We start from the raw sequence: 21,257 nt of genomic DNA, 5'->3' as shown, positions 1-21,257 counted from the left end.
GCGGGACGGTAGGAGGCCGGGTATTCACTCCGGAGACTTGTCCGGCCCTCTGGGTCTTCTGTCTGTTTTCTGAGGGCACTTCCAGAGTGAGAGGGTGGGGAGACGCCCGGCTTCGGAAGGTCCCAGGATCACGGCTCCAAAAAGCCACCGGGTATCGGAAGGAGCCCGCGGGTTCTGGGGCTCGTTGGTGTGCAGCGCCCTCCGCCGCCTGCGCACCCGCGGGTTTTGCGGCCCCAGAAACGCACTGTTTTGGTTTCTCTGGTCCTGCCCGGCGTCTCCTGTCCCATCCCACGACTCCTAGCCCACTTTCCCGGAATCTGTCCTGCCTTCCTCTGGACTGTAGTGTTCTCCAGCAGTTCACTGGTGACTGTCAAAACGGTTTCCCTGTTCTACATCATTCTCGACTGTTAGTGTGCACCTGGAGATTCTACTGCGCGATGTTTTTATTTATCAGCGATTTCTTTTTAACCCTACCCACGTTTGATTCTATCCCTGACTGCTGTTGCTTAAGTGGAATCAGGCGTGTGCTTTTTAAAAGGTGAAGGTGTATGAATCATTGTGTTGCAGTGCTTCCTATCCCTGTGTCATTTCTGTCATTATGCTGGGAGGAACCTGGTTTCCACGCCTAATTCGGTGATAACTTTAAAGAAAAGTGGCGACTTCTAGGAAAAACTTAGAAGAGATGTGACATAAGGGACTATCAAAATACTGTTTAAAGTACTGTTTTTATTTCCAATAACAGTTGTATACTAGTTCTGCAGTCCTAATTGTTCAGATTTCAAAAAAGACAGGTGTGTTTCAGTGTATTGAGAAAATACCGTTAAACAGTGAAATATTAACAATTTTAAAATCCGAGGATTTTTAGAAAGTATATTACTGTGAACCGAGAGCTTATGCCTTGTATGAGCAGTTGTATGAAGCCCTTTATAGCTATTTTAAATTGCTTATGCCGATTAGCTGTACTTTTAATATAAGAACATATTTTTATTTAGTAATTTTTATTTATCAAACTTTTTCTTAATGTTGATCTTGTTTTTCTATTTCTATATCAGATCTAAATTAACATCTTGTAAGCAATGCCCTTTTAATGAGTATTGTTGAGTGAAAGGGTCGGTTTCACTAGTTTGTATGTTCGCTTGTTTCAAGAACAGCTTGTACTTGGGAGTTTTTTTCCTCAGTTAAGACAGGATTTGTGCTGACGCTACATATTGCTTCACTTGTGGAACAAGTACTTGTAAAAAGGTCAAGAGTTAAAACTCCTAGCCCTAGACTCCTGTCCTGTCATTTCCTAATCTTTCTCTTCCATCCTCATGTATTTTATTCTGTTCATTATCCATTACTTTTGAACACTTTGTCCTGTATTGGTTTCAGTGCCCTGACTTTTGGGGAGTATCTTTTCTCCTATGCTTTTTTGTTTCCTAGGAGTTCTTCTCTTCCTCCTAACCTCTGGCTGGAACTTAAGGCTCTACCCATGGTTCTCTCTAAATCAGAGTTTTCATGTTTGAAACCCAAGGAATACTTTAATAGGTTTGTGAATATCCTGAAATGTCATAAAAAATATAGTGTGAATTTGCAAATAAACATTTTTCAAGGAAGAAGAGCTTTCATCAGGTTTTAGGATCCCTAAATACTCAAGTATCATTATCGTAAACTATTCTTTGATAAATCCATCCAGTCTTACAGTTTTAGCCGCCACTGTGCTGGTGAATCCAGTCTATGTACATTCCATTTGAACATCCCACCGATATTTCATCCTGTAAATCCAAAAGAAAATTCATTTTTTCTCTTATTAAATTGGCCTCTTCCCAGTTTTCTCGTATTCACGAATGGTGTTCTTCATATGTTTCTGATTTAAAACGTTACAGTTCTCTTGACATTTCTCTCTTTACCCTATTCTTAGCTGTCATGAAGTCCTGGGTTTGGTTGCTTTGTTTCTTTGCCTCTACTTTGAAAATGCTCAGAGTCGCCTTCTTCTCCATTCAAGTACTATTACCATAATTCAGATCCTTGTCACCTTTTTGTCTATATTATTGGAATAATTGACATACTCTGTAAGTTCATTCTTTCCATCCTCAGCTGGGCCTCCACTTAACAGTTCCCTTAATTCCTCTAGTTAAAACTCTATTCCTTCCCTGGTACTTGGTCCAAGCCTCTCCATTTTATTTATAGCCCCGTTGTATTTACACTACCTTTATTCTTCCTTGCTCTTTTCTCAGTAAATGATAGTACCTTTTACTTTACATTCTTCTTCCTATCTTTTTGCATTCTAACTTTTGTTTTGGCTGAATTTACTCTCAAAACACTTATCTCGCATTTACTAGTGTTGTGATTTAAGAGCAATTAAATTAAGCTCGTTGATTTTGTTGATCATCTCTCTGTTTCATAACTTTTGCTTAGCAGTTGTAGTTTCTGAAAGGTATATTAAAATCTCTCACTATGATCATGAAATTGTCTAGTCTTGTTGTAATGGTTCCCATTTTTTGGTTTTATATTCTGTATTTCAATGCCAAGTTGATAGATGTACTCATAATTAGTCATATTGGAAAGAAGCGATGCAAACTCCTTACCATAGTCTGGGGCGTTGTCCAGTTTTCTGCCTGAATCTTGGGCCCCATCTCTATCATTCTTCGTTTTCCTTACTTGTCTTCAGCCACCTTGTTCTTGCTGTTCCTGAACATGCAAAGCTCACTTTTGTCTCCAAAGCGTTGGTTGCCTTTTTCCTAAGGAGATCAGAAGTGCCATGTAGGGGCCAAGGGAAAACTTCCCCTTCAGCCTCTGAAGTTTCACTGAAAATCAACTGACAAAAGGTAGATTAATAGGAGAAATGAAATACAAATTTATTAACATGCATGGGCCCATATACTTTTTAAGAGGGCAGGGGGAAGACGGGGAATACAGGTAATTCTGTTGAGGGGCAATAAATGATTACTAATGAGAATGAATGGATGAGGAACAGATTAACTTATAAATGGTTGTCTTAGGAAATGAATGAGCCTGAGAGACAGACATCTTGTGAAAGGGTCCATTCAGGTGTGGTTACAATTCTTCATTCTTCTTTTCTATGGTAGATAATGAGGTAACAGGAAGGGGAAGGAAAAACAAATTGTTTTCTTTGGTGGGTTCTCTGTTTTTTATGTAGATAGCGGAAAAGTCTCTTCCCTCATCTGTTGATCTGTAAAGGCCTTTAAATACTCATTATATTAGGGAGCCATATTTTGGGGTGAAGTTCTCTGGGCTTCTTCAGCTAGGAGGACAGATTTACTTCTTTTCTCTCTTTCCCCCTGTATAATTCGGTATTTAAAAATAGTATGTGCACATGAAATTTAGAAGGATTTCAGTTCAAACTGTAATGTTCTGGGTATTGTATTATTAATACAATAGGTCTCTGATTCCATCTTTCTCAGTATCATCTTCTACATCTCCCTCATATAATCTCTCTAGGTCCTGAAGTAAAACTAGACTACTTGCAATTTCTGCATATGCTGTCTGTGCTTTCTTATTTGATTTCGTGTTTGCTTGTGTTTTTCACCATTATTTAGAATTCTCTCTTTTCCTTCTCATCTTTATGCATGATGAATTCCTTTTGAACTTTGTCCACTTTTAACCTCTTTTTTAAACTTCTCTTGGTATCTACTGTTCACATGGCACCTTCTATTAAAGTGCTTTAAATGTTTTGCTTTTTAAAATTACAAAATAATACCTGCTCATTGTAAATAATTCAGACAATAGAAAACTAAAAAGTAAAAATCTTTCTCATTCTCCCTTGATCCCACTCCTCAACTCACAAGAATAAATAAAAATGTGCTTATTATTTTAGAATCTGTGTGTGTGTGTGTGTATACCCACAGATTTCAACCACATATGTAGGTTTTCATTTTATTTTTTAAATGTCTACATATCTATGTATTTATTCATATGTGTATAGTACATTTAGTACTGCAATTTGCTTTTTTTTTTATTTCAGCATATTATGGGGGTACAGATGTTTAGGTTACGTATGTTGCCCTTGCCCCCCCTCCCCCACTAAGTCTGAGTTTCAAATATGTCCATCCTTCGGGTGGTGCGCATTGCACTCTTTGTGTGTGCAAATACCTGTCCCCTCCTCCCTCCTCCCCCTCCCCCTCCCCCCTGCCCAACATCCAATAGATGTTATTCTTATATGTGCATTTATGTGTTGATCAGTTAATACCAATTTGATGGTGAGTACATATGGTGCTTGTCTTTCCATTCTTGGAATACCTCACTTAGCAGAATGCGTTCCAGCTCTATCCAGGAGTATACAAGAGGTGCTATATCACCATTGTTTCTTAAAGCTGAATAGTACTCCATGGTGTACATATACCACATTTTACTAATCCACTTATGTATTGATGGACACTTGGGTTGTTTCCACATCTTTGCAATTGTGAATTGTGCTGCTATAAACATTCGGGTGCAGGTGTCTTTCTTATACAGTATCATTTAGTCTTTTGGGTAGATGCCCAGTAATGGGATTGCTGGATCGAATGGTACTTCTACTTGTATCTCTTTAAGATATCTCCATATTGCTTTCCACAGAGGTTGCACTAGTTTGCAGTCCCACCAACAGTGCATGAGTGTTTCTATCTCTCCGCATCCACGCCAACATCTATTGTTTTGGGACTTTTTGATAAAGGCCAGTCTCACTGGAGATAAGTGATATCTCATTGTGGTTTTGATTTGCATTTCCTTGATGATTAGAGATGTTGAGCATTTTTTCATATGTTTTTTGGCCATTATTCTGTCTTCTTTTGAAAAGTTTCTGTTCATGTCCTTTGCCCACTTTTTGATAGGGTCGTTTGATTTTTTCTTGTTGATTTTCCCGACTTCTAAGTAGATTCTGGTTATCAGCCCTTTATGGGATTTGTAGCATGCAAAAATTTTCTCCCATTCTGTAGGTTGTCTGTTTGCTCTTGTGACGGTTTCTTTGGCTGTGCAGAAGCTTTTTAATTTGATCAGGTCCCATTTATTTATTTTGGTTGTTGCTGTGATTGCCTTTGGGGTCTTCTTCATAAATTCTTTGCCTAGTCCAATGTCTAGAAGAGTATTTCCAAGCAATTTGCTTTTTTTAAAGACTTTGTTTAGAGCAGTTTTAGGTTCACAGGAAAATTGACAAAGGTACAGAGATTTTCCATATATCCCCTGCCCCTACACATGCATAGCCAACTCCATTATCAACATCCCCCCACCAGGGTGGTACAGTTGTTAACAACTGATGAAACTACATTGACACAATCACCCAAAGTCCATAGTTTACGTTTGGGTTCATCCTTGAACTATGGACAACATTCTGTGGGTTTGAAAAAATGTATGATGGTATATATCCATTATTATACTATCATATAGAGTATTTTTACTGCCCTAACAATTCTCTGTGCTCTGCCTATTCATCCTTTCCCCCTACTCAGCCCCCAGGAACTACTGATCTTTTTACTGTCTCCATAGTTTTGCCTTTTCCAGAATGTCATATAGTTGGAATCATACTGCTATGGTATGAATGTTTATGTCTCTCATAATTCATGTTGAAATCCTAACCCTCAAGGTGATGGTATTAGGAGGTGATCAGGTAATAAGGGTGTATCTCTCATGAATACAATTAAGCGCCGTTATGAAAAGCCCCAGAGAGCTAGCTAGTCCCTTCTACCATGTGAGGACACAGGTAAAAGTCACTGCTATAAACCAGAAAGTGAACCCTCACCAGACACTGAATCTGCTAGTGCCTTGATCTTGGATTTTCCAGCCTCCAAAACTGTGAGAAATAAATTTCTGTTGTTTATAAGCCACCCAGTTTATGGTATTTTGTTATAGCAGCCTGGACAGACTAAGACACTTACAGTATGTTACCTTTTCAGATTGGCTCCTTTCACTTAGTAATATGCATTTAAGGTTTCTGCAGGTCTTTTTATGGCTTGATAGCTCATTTCTTTATAGCACTGAATAAATTTCCATTATCTATATCATTGTATGTACCATCGTACACATACTAAATACTGATGTACCACGGTTTATTTATCCATTCACTTATTCAAAGACATCTTGATTGCTTCCAAGTTTTGGCAATTATGGATAAAGCTGCTGTAAATGTTCACATGAAGGTTTTTGTGTGGACATAAATGTTCAGCTGCTTTGGATTAATACCAAGGATTATGATTGCTGGATCATGTGGTAAGAGAATGTTTAATTTTGTAAAACACTGCCAAACTCTTACAGTGGCTAAACCATTTTGCATTTCATCAGCAATGAATGAGAGTTCTTGTTACTTTACATCCTTACTAGCATTTGGTGTTGTCAGTGTTATGGTTACTGGCCATTCTTATGGGTGTGTAATAGTATCTTATTGTGTTAATTTGTATTTTCCTGATGACATATGATGTGGTACAATTTTCATATGTTTATTTGCTATCTGTTAATCTCTTAATCTCTTGATGCAGTGGCTTTTAACATCTTTGGCCCATTTTTAACTGTTTTTTGTTTTCTTATTGTTGAGTTTAAAGAGTTTTTTGTATATTTTGGATACCAGCCCTTTATCAGATATGTCTCTTACAAATATTTTCTCCCAATTTCTGCCTTGTCTTCTCATTCTTTTGACACTATCATAGAGCAGAGATTTTTAATTTTAACGAAGTCTACCTTATTGATTGTTTCTTTTATAGATCATGCTTTTGGTGTTATGGCTAAAAAGTCATTGCCATTCCCTGGGTCATCTAGGTTTTCCCCTATGTTGTATTCCAGAAGTTTTATAGATTTGCATTTTACGTTTAGGTCTATGATCCATTTAGAGTTAATTTTTGTGAAAGATGTAAGTTCTGTGTCTAGATTCATTATTTTGCATGTGGATGTCCAGTTGTTCTAGCACCATTTATTGAGAAGACTATCTTTGCTCTGTTGTATTATTGCCTTTGCTCTTTTGTCATAGTCAGTTAACTATATTTAATTGGGTCTATTTATGGGCTTTCTATTCTGTTCCATTGATCTATTTGCTCTTTGACCAATACCACATTGTCTTGATTTCTGTAGCTTAATAGTAAGCCTTGAAGTTGAGTAGTGTCAGTCCTCCAACTTTATTGTTCTCCTTCAATCCTGTGCTAGCCATTCTGGCTCTTTTGCCTCTCCGTGTAAACTTTAGAATCAGTTTGTTGATACACACGAAATAACTTGCTGAAATTTTAATTAAGATTTTGTTTATCTGTAGATAAATTTGGAAAGAACTGACACCTTGAGAATACTGAGTTTTCCCATTGATAAACATGGAATATCTCTCCACTTATTTAGTTCTTTGATTTCTTTCATCAGAGTTTTATAGTTTTCCTCCTTATACATATTTTATTAGATTTATACGTAAGTATTTCATTTTTGGGCCATGCTACTGTAAATGATACTGTGTTTTTCAGATTTCAGTTGTTCATTGCTGGTATGTAAGCTTTTGTATATTAACCTTATATTCTGTAACCAAGCTATTAATATAATTGCTTATTAATTCCAGGAGCTTTTCTGTTGACTCTTTTGGATTTTCTACATAGGCAATCATGTCATCTGTAACCAAAGACAATTTTATTTCTTCTTTTGCTGGAATATATATTTCTTTATATTTAAAGTGTGTTTCTTGCAGACAACATTGTTGGGTCTTTTTTTTTTTAATCCACTCTGACAATCTCTGTCTTTTGATTGGTGCATTTACACCATTGACATTCAACATGATTATTGACACAGTTGGATTAATATCTACCATGTTTTTTACTGTTTTCTATTTGTCAGCCTTTTTCTTTATTCCTATTTTTATTTTCCACTTCTTTTTCTGCCTTTTGTGGTTTTAATTGGGCATTTCATATAATTCTGTTTTTTTCTCCATTCTCCATATCAGTTACACTTCTTTTTTTTTCTTTTTTTTTAACTTTTTTAAGTTGTGGCCCTAGAGTTTGTAATATACATTTATAACTAATCCAAGTCTATTTTCAAATAACACTATACTACTTCACGGGTAATATGAGTAGGTTATAATAACAAAATAATCCTAATTTCTCTCTTCTATCCCTTTTATCATTGCTGTCATTCATTTCACATATATATAAGCATATACATACATAAGGATACATGATATATACATAAATATACATACTTGAGCACATTGTTGCTATTTATATTTTGAACAAACTGTTATCTCTTAGATGAATTAAGAATAAGAAAAATAAAAGTTCATATTTTACCTTCACTTATTCCTTCTTCAGTGCTCTTCCTTTCTTTATGGTGATCTAAGTTTCTAACCTATATTATTTTTCTCTCAGAAAGAATTTTAACATTTCTTGCAATGCAGGTCTACTGGTAACAAATTTCCTCAATCTTTTTTTGAGAAAGTCTCTATTTTTCATTCAAATTCGGAGGATAATTTTTGCACAGTTCAGAATTCTAGGTTGGTAGGTTTTTTTATGTCAACATTTTAAATATTTTACTTTACTTTCTCCTTATTTTCATGGTTTCTGAGGGGAAGTTGGAGGTCATTCTTATCTTTATTCCTCAATAGGTAAGGTGTTTTTTCCTCTAGCTTCTTTGAGGATTTTTTCCTTGTCTTAGATTTTCTGTAGTTTGAGAATGGTATGCATAGGTACAGGGTTTTTGGTTTTTTTTTTTTGGCATTTATGCCGCTTGATGTTCTCTGAGCTTTCTGGATCTATGGTTTGGTGTCTGATATTACTTTGGAGATATTTTCAATACTTGTTATTTCAATATTTTTTCTCTTCTCTTTCTGATATATGCATTTCACACATTTATGCCTTTTGTAGTTGTCCCTCAATCCTTGATATTATGTGATGTTTGCTTCAGTCTTTGTTATTTTGCTTTTCAGTTCTGAGGTTTTCTATTGATATATCCTCAAGCTCAGAGATGTTCTTCTTCAGTCTACTAATAAGCCCATTAAAGGCATTCTTCGTTTCTGTTATAGTGCTTTTGATCTCTAGCATTTCTTATTGGTTCTTTTTTAGGATTTCAGTCTCTCTGCATACATTGCCCATCTTTTCTTGCATGCTATCTGCTTTATCCATTAGAGCCCTTAGCATATTAATCATAGTTGTTTGAAATTCCAGGCCTGATAATTCCAACATTCCTTCCATGTCTGGTTCTGATGTTTACTTTGTCTCAAGTTGTGTTTTTTGCCTTTTAGTATGCCTTGTAATTTTTTCTCAACAGCCAGACATGATGTGCTGGGTAAAAGGAAATGCTGTAAATAGGCCTTTAGTAATGTGGTGGTAAGGTGTGAGGGGAAAAGAAGCTTTCTCTAGTTCTTTGATTAGGTCTCAGTCTTTTAGTGAGTCTATGCTTCTCGACTATGAACTTCTCAAGTGCATCTTAGTTTTTCCCTCACCCTAGGTGGGACAGGGTACTACAGTGGGCCAGAATTGAGTATTTCCCTTTTTCCAGGTCAGTTAGGCTCTGATAAAACCCCAGCAGGTTAGTTTATGGTTAACTACTAATAATTTCTCCTGAGGGAAGACCTTGTGAAGAAGAACAGTGTACTCTGGTGTATTTCAGTTCTCCTCCCCCTCCTATAGAAGCATCTGTTGTTTCGGGACTTTTTGATAAAAGCCATTCTCACTGGAGTTAAGTGATATGTCATTGTGGTTTTGATTTACATTTCCCTGATAATTAGAGATGTTGAGCATTTTTTCATATGTTTATTGTCCATCAGTCTATCTTCTTTTGAAAAGCTTCTGTTCCTGTCTTTTGTCCACTTTTTAATGGTGTTGTTTGATTTTTTTTCTTGCTGATTTCCTTGAGTTCTTTGTAGATTCTGGTTATTAGCCCTTTGTTGGATGTATGGCATGTGGATATTTTCTCCCATTCTGTAGGTTGTCTATTCACACTATGGATTGTTTCCTTGCCTGTGCAGAAGCTTTTTAATTTAATCAGGTCCTATTCATTTATTTTTGTTGTTACTGTGATTGCCTTTGAGGATTTCATAAATTCTTTGCCTAGGCCAATGTCTGTAAGAATTTTTCTGACATTTTCTTCTAGAATTCTTATAGTGTCATGCCTCAGGTTTAAGTCTGTTATCCATTGTGAATTAATTTTTGTGAGTGGTGAGAGGTGCAGATCCTGTTTCAGTCTTCTATATGTGGCTATCCAATTTTCCCAGCACCATTTATTGAATAGGGATTTTTTCCCCCAGGGTATGTTTTTGTTTGCTTTGTCAAAGATCAGATGGCCGTTTGAGGATAGTTTTATATCTGGGTTCTCTGTTGTGATCCATTGGCCTATATCTCTGTTCTCATGCCAGTACCATGCTGTTTTGATTACTATAGCCTTGTAGTACAGCTTGAAGTCCGTATAATGGCTTGATGCCTCCCAGTTTGTTCTTTTTGTTTAGGATTGCTTTTGCTACACAGGGTCTTTTCTGGTTCCATATGAAGCATAGAATTATTTTTTCTAGATATGTGAAAAATGACAGTATTTTAATGGGGATCACATTGAATCTGTAAATCACTTTGAGTGGTATAGACATTTTAACAATGTTGATTCTGCCGATCCATGAGCACGATGTGTTTTTCCATTTGTTTACATCCTCTGTGATTTCCTTCCTCATTGTTTCGTAGTTCTACCTGTAGAGGTCTTTCACCTCCTTGGTTAAATATATTCCTAGGTAATTTTATTTTCTTTGTTGCTATTGTGAAAGGTATTGAGTCTTTGATTTGATTCTTAGCTTGACTGTTGTTGGTGTATAGGAATGCTATTGATTTGTGTACATTGATTTTGTAACCTGAGACTTTGCTGAATTTATTTATCAATTCCAGGAGTCTCGTGGCAAAATCTTTGGGGTTTTCTAGATATAAGATCATAACATCAGTAAAGACCGATAGTTTGATCTCTTCTTTTCCCATTTGGATACCCTTGATTTCCTTCTCTTGCCTGATTGCTCTGGCTAGGACTTCCAGCACTATGTTGAATAGAAGTGGTGACGGTGGACAACCTTGTCTGGTTCCAGTTCTAAGGAGGAATGCTTTCAACTGTCAATTATTTTTTATTATCTTAAAAATGAAATGCATATCAGCCATTATGGAAATATATAATTGTGCCCCTTTTTGGGATAATTTACTGAGTTTAGTTCAAATAGTCATGTATTTTGTATTACACCATGTTTCAATTTTAACTTGAATTTTTATTTTTTTTTCCTTGCCATTTCAGGTAAGAACATGAATTATAGGATTTCTTAAATGAAGCATTCAGGAATGAAATGAGAGAATGTCATATAGAAAATAGATGATTTTTAAGTTATGTCTATTAATTTGACTGTAGATATATATATTTACCTCCTTAGTAATGCAAGAAGTCTTTGTGGGAAGCAGAGAAGCAAGCAACTGCATTTCTTGTTTGCATCTAAACATTACTGGAGGATAAGTCACATCAGTCTACAAAGAGGTTTTCATACAAGCAAAATAAGATGTAAATGGACCAAAAGTCAAGCACATTCTTGCAGTAAGCACTGTTACTCTCCAAGCAACCATGGTTTACATATTGGAATTTTGAAACTTAGCACTTCTGCCCCTAAGGGACTTACAAAAGTGAGCATTCGTATGTCCCGTATTAAAAGTACTTTGAACTCTGTTTCAAAGGCTGTTTTTGGCAGTCAAAATGAAATGATTTCACGTTTAGCTCAATTTAAGCCGAGTTCTGGAATATTAAGAAAAGTAACAGATAGTGGCTGGTTAAAACAGAAAAACATTAAACAAGCCATCAAATCTCTGGAAAAATATAGTGATAAATCAGCAGAAAAGAATCCTTTTCCAGAAGAGAAAAGTCATGTTATAGATAAAGAAGAAGATACAGGTAAACAAAGTGTTTTTCATTACACAAATTCTATAACCACAAAATTTGGAGAATCATTCTACTTTTTATCAAATCATATTAATTCATATTTCAAACGTGAGGAAAAAATGTCTCAAGAAAAGGAAAATAAACATTTCCTGAACAAATCAGAACTTGAAGGTAAAAACGTTGAAGAAGGGAAATCAAGTTCTCCAGATCCTGGCATCTTGACTGATAAGCCAGGCTCAAAATCTTCTTTAGATCCTGGGGACAAGCCTGCAAGTCCCAGTGGGATACCTGAGGTTCTTCCAGTGTCTACTAAACAAAGTATTGCTAACTTTCTTTCTCGTCCCACCGAAGGTGTACAAGCTTTAGTAGGTGGTTATATTGGTGGACTTGTCCCCAAATTAAAGTATGATTCAAAGAGTCAGTCAGAAGAACAGGAAGAACCTGCTAAAACTGAGCAGGCTATCAGCAAGGACAAAAATGCAGAGGAGAAAAAGCGTTTATCTCTTCAGCGAGAAAAGGCAAGTTGTTATTCATTGTAGGTTTAAATTGTATTAACTTTTGTCAAATTTATAAGTTTCATTTCCTAATGGGACCTACGTAACTTTAATTGTTATTTAGAGTGGTTTCATATTTTAATCATATGTTATTTAATATGTCTTTGTAGATTATTGCAAGAGTGAGTATTGATAACAGAACCAGGGCATTAGTTCAGGCATTAAGAAGAACAGCTGACCCAAAGCTCTGCATTACTAGGGTTGAAGAATTGACTTTTCATCTTCTAGAATTTCCTGAAGGAAAAGGAGTGGCTGTCAAGGTAATTTCTAACTTATTTAATAAGGTTTTGTCTTGGAACAAAAATACTAATGAACTTTCTAAAATGGAAGAGGAATGGAAAGGCCAAAGCCTTTCATGTTTTTATTTGAATTTTTTTGTGGTTTTTATTATACATGCGATATATGTTTAGTAATTGCCCTGTTATATACATTATGCTAAGCAATCCATTTTATTCTGTAATATAAATTATGCTATTAGTATTAATATTTGTCCTTTGATATTAAACCTTTATAATATAGAAGATAAATATCAGTATATTAGCTGAATTGTCTAACAGCTGCTAGTCATGTTTTTTAAAATACAATGAGATATTTATACTATGTAACTACTCTTAAGACAGGAGACATAATTCATATGTAAATTCTTGCTAGTTCTTATTTCATGGTCCTTTCATATTTGAAAGTCTAAAAATTTTAATGACCTTATTGATAATTGAATTGGTAATCTTATTAAGTAGAACAATTAGCTTTACTTTGCCTTAGTTTTTTCAATTATAAAATAGTGAAGATAATTTAGACCCGTTTGAAGAGACTATTTTCAGAGAAATGCTGAAAAATAGGACTTAATGTGGTTGAGTCTCTTTACATCTGTACTATTAAGATTACTTGTAATATTTAATGTACAATTTGAAAATATCATACAGTGATAGATGTTGCTAAAATTTTGTTAGAAATCGACTAGTACTTGGTTTTAGCTTACCGTTCAGAAAATTATGTTAACTTAGTTCACAATTACCCTATTTTTTGATAATCACTTTGCTGAGAAATTATCTACATCTTTGAATAAGGTACCCTTCCTTAGTTTTATATAACACATACATTATAATAGATAAGTTTTGGTATTTCATGTTTCTAAAATTTGGGATTGTCTTTTCTATTTATATAATCCCTTACCTAAAAGATAAATTTTCCAAATATACATACGCCTTTAAGTATATTTTACATTTTAGTGATATACTGAAAGCAGACATCTAAAATAGAATTACATGCTATCTTAGTCCATTCGGGTGCTATAACAAAATACTTTAGACTGGGCAATTTATATGCAACAGAATTTATTTCTCACAGTTCCAGAGGCTAGGAAGTCCAAGATCAAGGCACCAGCAGATGTGATGTCTGGCGAGGGTTCTGTTCCTCATAGATGGCGTCCTGTGGCATACTCACATGGCAGAAGGGGCTAGGCAGCTCCCTTCAATGTCTTTTACAGGGGCACTCTAATACTATTTATGAGGTAGAGCCCTCATGACTTACTCTCCAAAAGGCCTTACTTCTCACCTTTTAATATTATTGTATTCGGTACTAGATTTCAACATATGAATTTTAGAGGGGACGCCAACATTCAGATCATAGCACATATCTTAAAAAACTTTTAGAAAACATTGAAGTATAATACAGATATATCTGTAAGCCTAAAGTTCTGTGAAGTTTAGTTACAAACTGAACACGTCCTTGTAGTTAGCACCCAGATGAAGAAACAGGACATAACCAGTACCTCAGAAGTCTCCTTTGTGCCCTGTTTCAGTCACAATCTCCCAAAAAGGTAATCACAGGTTAGTTTTGCCTGCTTTTCTATGTTATATGAACACTTGTGTGATTGGCTTCTTTCATTCAGCATGTTGATGGAAATCATTTACATTGTTATGGGTGCCTGGAAATCATTCATTCTAATTGTCCTTATATTTCATGGTGTAAATGTATCACAGTTTATTCATTGTGCTATTGAAGGATTTCTGGGTAGTTTTCAGTTTTAGTTTATCATGAATAGTTTTACTAATTAAAACTTTGAGGACTCTTATCTTACATAACTGATCCCAAATCTAAGGACTCTTCAATACCAAGAAGAAATATGATAGAAATATATTAATATATTCAGATCAATCATGAATAAAAATCAGGAAAGCCCGAAGAAAGTTGTTGCCCTTCCCTTAAATAAGCATCTAAAAAACAATGATGTGGATATATTCCTTAAGACATGTCATCATGTACACTCTTGTAAACTTTTCCAATGAAACTTTTCATTATTAAGAATTAAGCTTTTTAAAGATGCTATAATTGTATGTTATAGAACTTCAATATGAATTTTACTTTTTTTATGTATGTACCATATTTATGGTAGCCAAATCTAGGAAATTGTCTTTGATACCTAATACCATTAAAAAAAAAAAAAACCCTAGTTGCCTATTTTGTGTGCTGCATTTGTGGCAGCCACATCTAGGGAAGTGTGTTTGATAATTTTTTCACTGTTGGTGATGAAGGTGGTCTCTCTTCACTACATTTTTAAATTTAAAAAATAACCTTTAATTGTTTAAAAAGAGCAGGGCAGCACATGGACATTGGAGAAAATTAGAAAAAAAGGAAAGAAAAATAAGAAAATAAAAATATAAATAATATATTGCTACTACCCTGAGATTATCACTGTAATATATTAGGGTTTATTTGTATTGGTCAGCTGAGTTAAACTCTAATATTACAACACCAAAATCTCAGTGGCTTAACAAAACCCAGAAATTTATTTCTCACTCTTGCAAAGTTGGCCCTGGGTTTAGGTGACTCACCAGCCCAGAGAACCTCCATATGGAGGCTACTTTGATCTTGTTACCTGTATTTCAGTTGAAGTTTTCTCCATAATTTCTGTAGCAGCATAAGAGTATTCCAGCAGAAGGTGCCATAGGTTTCTTCTGCTCATAGACTATTTATCCTGTTCAGTTGCATGGGCCTGAGAAGTATAGACTTCTGTGTGCTTAGGAGGAGATGCAGACTGGGTATTGGTGAACATTAGTGATGTCTGCCAAAATATTCCTCCAGGAATTGTTTTATGCATATGTATACCAAAATAAACTCATTCTGTATATACTGTTTTCTAACCTGTTTTTTGAGCTTACAGTGTGCAACCTTCTGTATCAGTAAATTTTCATCTATATACACAGCTCAAAAATGTTCTTTATATAACTGATTGGACCCAAATGAGAGTTCAGTCTAGACCACACATTGCATCTGATTATTTCTCCAACTCCCTTATAACACAGTCCTTTTTTACCCCCGCCTTCAAAACTGACCAACTGAAGAAAGTGTTCTGGTTAACTTGCAGAATGACTCACTTTCTGGATTTACCTAGTTTCCTTCTTATTGGTTTTATTTGATGTGTTCCTCTTTCCTTTTTGTCTCTTGTACACTGGAATTTATATATAAAGGCATGATTGATTGAGTTAAACATTTTCTCATTAGAGTACATTGTAGGTAATGTCATTTGCCTTATAATGCTCCATATCAGGACACACATAATAATTGGTTGAGCAACTATTAGTAATGCTAAGGGTGACCACTGGATTAGGGTGATGACAATCTGCTTTTAATTGGATAGTTATCCTAGAACCATTATCCCATCAGCCATGTCTTAGTCTCTTTTGTGTTGCTATAAAGGAATACCTGAGGCTGGGTAATTTAGAAAGAAAAGAAGTTTATTAGCTCACAATTCTGATGTCTGAAAAAGTTCTAGATTGGGCATTTGCATCCGATGAGGACATCAGGCTGCTTCCACTCATGGTGAAAGGCAAAGGTGAGCCATCTGTGCATAGATCATATGAGGAGAGAGGAAGCAAGAGAGTGATAGGGAACGTATCAGGCTCTTTTTAACAACCAACTTTCTTGGGAACTAAAGGTGTGAGAACTCACTCCTCCCCAGGGAGGGCGTTAATCTATTCATGAGGGATCTATCTCCATGACCCAAACACCTCTCATTAGGTCCCACCTCCAACATTGGGGATGAAATTTCAACATGAGTGCAGAAGTATAGCTGCCATCAACCATTCCATTAAACCTGGGGTACTGACCATATAAGATGCTCTGTGTACAGAAGCTAGAGAATCTGTGGTAAGAGACAGAGAACCCTAGGATTTAAGCTCTTACATGTTCTTGCTTCCCATCAGATTAGTGGGGGGGGGGAATAAATAAATAAGCTCTTTCCTGTAATCAACAGTAGGAAGTTGAATGCTTAAAATCTTGAAGTCCGAGGTTTACTTACACTAATTATTTAATTATAGTGGTCAGATTTTATTTTCTACTCCAGTTTCACTTATTATCATTTGTTCATATTCCACTATGAGGTCCCCCTGTATTCCATGTTCAATGTACACAAGATGGCTTATTTTTTCCTTTTAATAATAGTTTCATTTCCAATAATTATTATGAAGCAGTTTTATCGTCTTTAGAATTTGGACAAAATATTGTGTGAAATTTATAATGGCAACCTTTTATTGTAACAATACTCTGTAAATTTGTGTTAAACAAATTATGTCTTCTTTAATTTTTAAGCATCATACCTTTTAAAGAAATATTTGGATAAAGGTTAATTTTTGTCCTTGATATTAGGACAAATATATCTTAGATATTAATAGACATTAGTATGTCAGAAACTAATAATTTATCATTTAAGAATAACAAGAGAGTTCGATCAGTAGCAGGAGTGGAGAGCGAACCCCAGAAAGCCCTGTGAAGCCCCACCGCCGCCTCCGGCCTAGTTACCATCACACACTGGGAGGAGCCACAGCTGCCCAGTCACCATCACCGTAACCATGAGCAGCGAGGCCGAGACGCAGCAGCCTGCCCCCCTCAGCGCTGCCAACTCCAAGCCCGGCAGCACGGGCAGCGGCACAGGGAGCGGTGGCCCGGGTGGCTTCACATCGGCGGCGCCCGCCAGCGGGTACAAGAAGATCATCGCAGCGAAGGTTTTGGGGACCGTAAAATGATTCAGTGTAAGAAACAAATATAGTTTCATCAACAGGAATGACACCAAGGAAGATGTATTTGTACACCAGACTGCCATAAAGAAGAATAACCCCAGGAAGTACCTTCGCAGTATAGGAGATGGAGAGACTGTGGAGTTTGATGTTGTTGAAGGAGAAAAGGGTGGGAGGCAGCAAATGTTACAGGCCCTGGTGGAATTCCAGTTCAAGGCAGTAAATACGCAGCAGACCGTAACCATTATAGACGCTATCCACGTCGCAGGGCTCCTCCACGCAATTACCAGCAGAATTATCAGACCATTGAGAGTGGGGAAACAAATGAGGGTGGGAGAGTGCTCCTGAAGGCCAGGCCCAATAAGCTGGCCCTACCGCAGGCGAAGGTCCCCACCTTACTACATGCGGAGACCCTATGGGTGTCGACCACAGTATTCCAACCCTCCTGTACAGGGAGAAATGATGGAGGGTGCTGACAGCCAGGGTGCAGGAGCACAAGGTAGGCCACCAGTAAGACAGAATATGTATCAGGGTTGTAGACCACGATTTCGCAGGGGCCCTCCTCGCCAAAGACAGCCCAGAGAGGATGGCAACGAAGAGGATAAAGAGAATCAAGGAGATGAGACCCAAGGTCAGCAGCCGCCTCAACGCTGGTACCGCCCCAACTTCAATTACTGATGCAGGACCCAGAAAACCCTAAACCACAAGATGGCAAAGAGACAAAAGCAGCCGATCCACCAGCTGAGAATTCCTCCGCTCCCGAGGCTGAGCAGGGCAGGGCTGAATAAATGCTGGCTGACCATCTCTACCATCGTCTGGTTTAGTCATCCAACAAGAAGAAATGAATATGAAATTCCAGCAATAAGAAATGAACGAAAGATTGGAGCTGAAGACCTTAAGGGCTTGCTTTTTGCCCGTTGACCAGATAACTAGAACTATCTGCATTATCTATGCAGCGTGGGGTTTTTATTTTTACCTAAAGATGCCTTTTTTGGTAATAACAAACGCGTTTTTTGAAAAAGCCTGGTTTTTCTCAATACGACTTTAAAGGTTTTTAAATTGTTTCATATCTGGTCAATTTGAGATTTTTAAGAACTTCATTTTTAATTTGTAATAAAAGTTTACAACTTGATTTTTTCAAAAGAGTCAACAAACTGCAAGCACCTGTTAATAAAGGTCTTAAATAATTAAAAACAAAACAAAACAAGAATAACGAGAAAGGAAGGAACACTGGCACCTTGATTTTATACCACAGTCTACATATGTTGGTTAAAAATAATCATACTCTTTAACCCTTGATTTGACAAAAGCAACAAAGTATCTTTTCTCTCAATATAGGAAAGAATTATTCCATATTTATTACGACTGAGACAAATTAAGGATGAAACTCTTCAGGCTGCGGTTAGAGAAATTTTGGCCTTAATTGGTTACGTGGATCCAGTGAAAGGGAGAGGAATCCGAATTCTTACAATTGATGGTGGAGGAACAAGGTAAGGCTAGAAAAGTTATTTTTAAAAACTACAAATTCAGTTCAGCTTTAGGGATTTAAGAAAACTGATTTGATATAATTATATCATTATAAAATCAAAATTTTAAAATATAACATGAAATTGTTTTTCTTAATTTATCAATCTAAGAGCTACTCTAACATTATACTTGAATTACCTTTTATTTTGATTAGATTTAACATGTATTTTAGTTTGGTCTTTTCAGACGTTTTTGATAATTTAGAAGCTTATCAACCATTACTCTCTTAAAATCTTGGCAATGTTTTATAACTTTAGCTTTCTTTTATTGTGTTTATCTGACCTGTTTATATCAGTCAACTAGTCACTTGATGAAATGATGGTTAGAAAGGAGGCTGTATCAATAACTTCCTGGCTCCCTATGCAGGTGCCAGTTCTGGTGCTATATAAGAAATAAACACATTCTTTGTTCAGAAGGAGATAATTTCACTGTCAAACTCTATTCTTACTACTGGCAATCTAGCCATGCTTCCTCTTCCATCTTGGTTTGTCTGGTTTCTCCCTACTTGTTGCTTAGATTCGTTGTCTTGGTTCTTTGGACCTTTTAACCAAAATTTTCTAGTTTGGATTCTAGTTCCCTGCCATGTCTACTCTTACCTCTTAGATTCATAGTATCTAAGATACTATGAGTTCATGGTATTAATATCTAATGTGCCCTGCCTATTGTTCTTAGCTTTAACTTAACTCTCTGATTTTGCTCTCTGGTGTACCTGCTTTGCCAATCATTCTTTTGTATGTTCAAGTAGTACCATGTCTTTTTGTTAAATTCCATGGTCCTATATTTACCCAAGTCCTTTACACTTTGACATCAGTGTGAGGAAGGAGTGAGAGATGAGAGAAGGAGGCTATTTCATAATTTAGGTATAGGACAATAAAATACTAATCTCAGGTAGTGGCAGTGAGAAGCAGGAAGAAGGAAAGATATACAAGAAATTTTAAAGGAAAAGGGAGACCGGATATAGTACATGTAGATCAAGATCACTCTAAGTTTAACCCTATAGGTGCCTGGGACAGGGGAGGTGATTGGTGTTGAGAAAGACAGTTCTGTTTTGCACATGTTGAATATAAGATTATATACATCCATATGGAAGTGCTCAGCTGGCAAAGAAAAGCCAACTGAAGAGAGCAAAATTTTAGAAGTTTAGAAGATTTTGGTGGATGTTTCTTAGGGAAGTGAAATAATCTAAGAAGGAATACTTCATGTGATAAAGAGATAATGAATGAGAGAGATCATTCTAGTTTACAGAATTGGTTCTAACTGACGGGAAGTAGAGAGAGTAGCCGTTAAATGAGTAGGATCATTGCACTGAGGAGCAGAAAGAATCTTCTCTGCTGTTAAGTTCAGGGGAGTTGGGAAAGATAGTGTCATTCATTGATTCAGCTAACAAACAAATATTGATTGCCTACTATGTTGTAAGCACTGATTTAGGTTCTGGGGGCACTAAGTAAACAAAATAGACAAAATCCAAGTCTTCATTCATGGTGCTTGCAATCTAGAGGAAGACAAAGACAACAAACAGAAAAACAAAAATCTTATTGGGTAGTAATAGTGCTATGAAGAAAAGTAAAGCAAAGGGTTAGAGAATAATAGTGCTGTTTTAAAGAATAATCATGACATGATTTCTTTACAAGGAAGTAATATTTAAGTAGAGATCTGAAAGAAGAATATCAAAGGACATTCAAATGTTTATTTAAAGTGAGAGAGGTAGGATGAAAAAGATGTTTGTGCTTAATAAATATTTGATCTGGTAGAATAAGAGTTTTGTGTATCATACAGGGAAGAAATTAGTGTAAGGAAATTTGGGAAAATCAAGGTGTGGGTTAGGTTTAAGGTAAGTTTAGATCAATGATTCTCCACTGGAGGAGATTTTGCCCCCTAAGGGACATTTAACAGTGGAGACATTTTTGGTTGTCACAACTGGGAGACTACTATTTACATCTAGTCTGAAGAAGACAGTTGTCACTAAACATTTACAATGCACAGGACACTCTCCCAAAACAAAGGATTATCTGACCCAGAATTATCAATTGTACTGTTACTGAGAAACCTTGGTTTAGGGGACTATGAGAGAGTAGCCGGAATGGGAGGTTTGTGTTGAAAGCAGTAAGGTATGAGGGCTTATGAGAAAAAGAACCCATCTCTTTTCTTTTCTAGAAGAGAGCCTGGTAAGTACAGTGTTAGGCATATATAGTAGTAGCAACCTATTAAGTATATATGGAGAGTGCTCCTGAAGGCCAGGCCCAATAAGCTGGCCCTACCGCAGGCGAAGGTCCCCACCTTACTACATGCGGAGACCCTATGGGTGTCGACCACAGTATTCCAACCCTCCTGTACAGGGAGA

General features: G+C 36.3%; 1 protein-coding gene across 1 annotated transcript in view; it reads left to right on the top strand.

Annotated features, from left to right (window-relative positions):
* Positions 1-21,257, top strand: part of PNPLA8 (patatin-like phospholipase domain containing 8) — a 33,053-nt gene that overhangs the window by 141 nt on the left and 11,655 nt on the right. The window contains exons 2-4 of the mRNA XM_012650300.1: positions 11,324-12,338; positions 12,485-12,634; positions 18,728-18,879. Of these exons, the coding sequence (XP_012505754.1) occupies positions 11,580-12,338; positions 12,485-12,634; positions 18,728-18,879 (1,061 nt within the window). The 5' untranslated portion in view covers positions 11,324-11,579. The remainder of the gene's footprint in view (positions 1-11,323; positions 12,339-12,484; positions 12,635-18,727; positions 18,880-21,257) is intronic.

The sequence above is a fragment of the Propithecus coquereli genome, unplaced genomic scaffold, assembly GCF_000956105.1.
Source record: "Propithecus coquereli isolate 6110/MARCELLA unplaced genomic scaffold, Pcoq_1.0 Scaffold32, whole genome shotgun sequence".
Lineage (NCBI taxonomy): Eukaryota > Metazoa > Chordata > Mammalia > Primates > Indriidae > Propithecus > Propithecus coquereli.
Note: the sequence above shows the minus strand (reverse complement) of the source record. Positions and strands in the feature narration are given on the sequence as shown.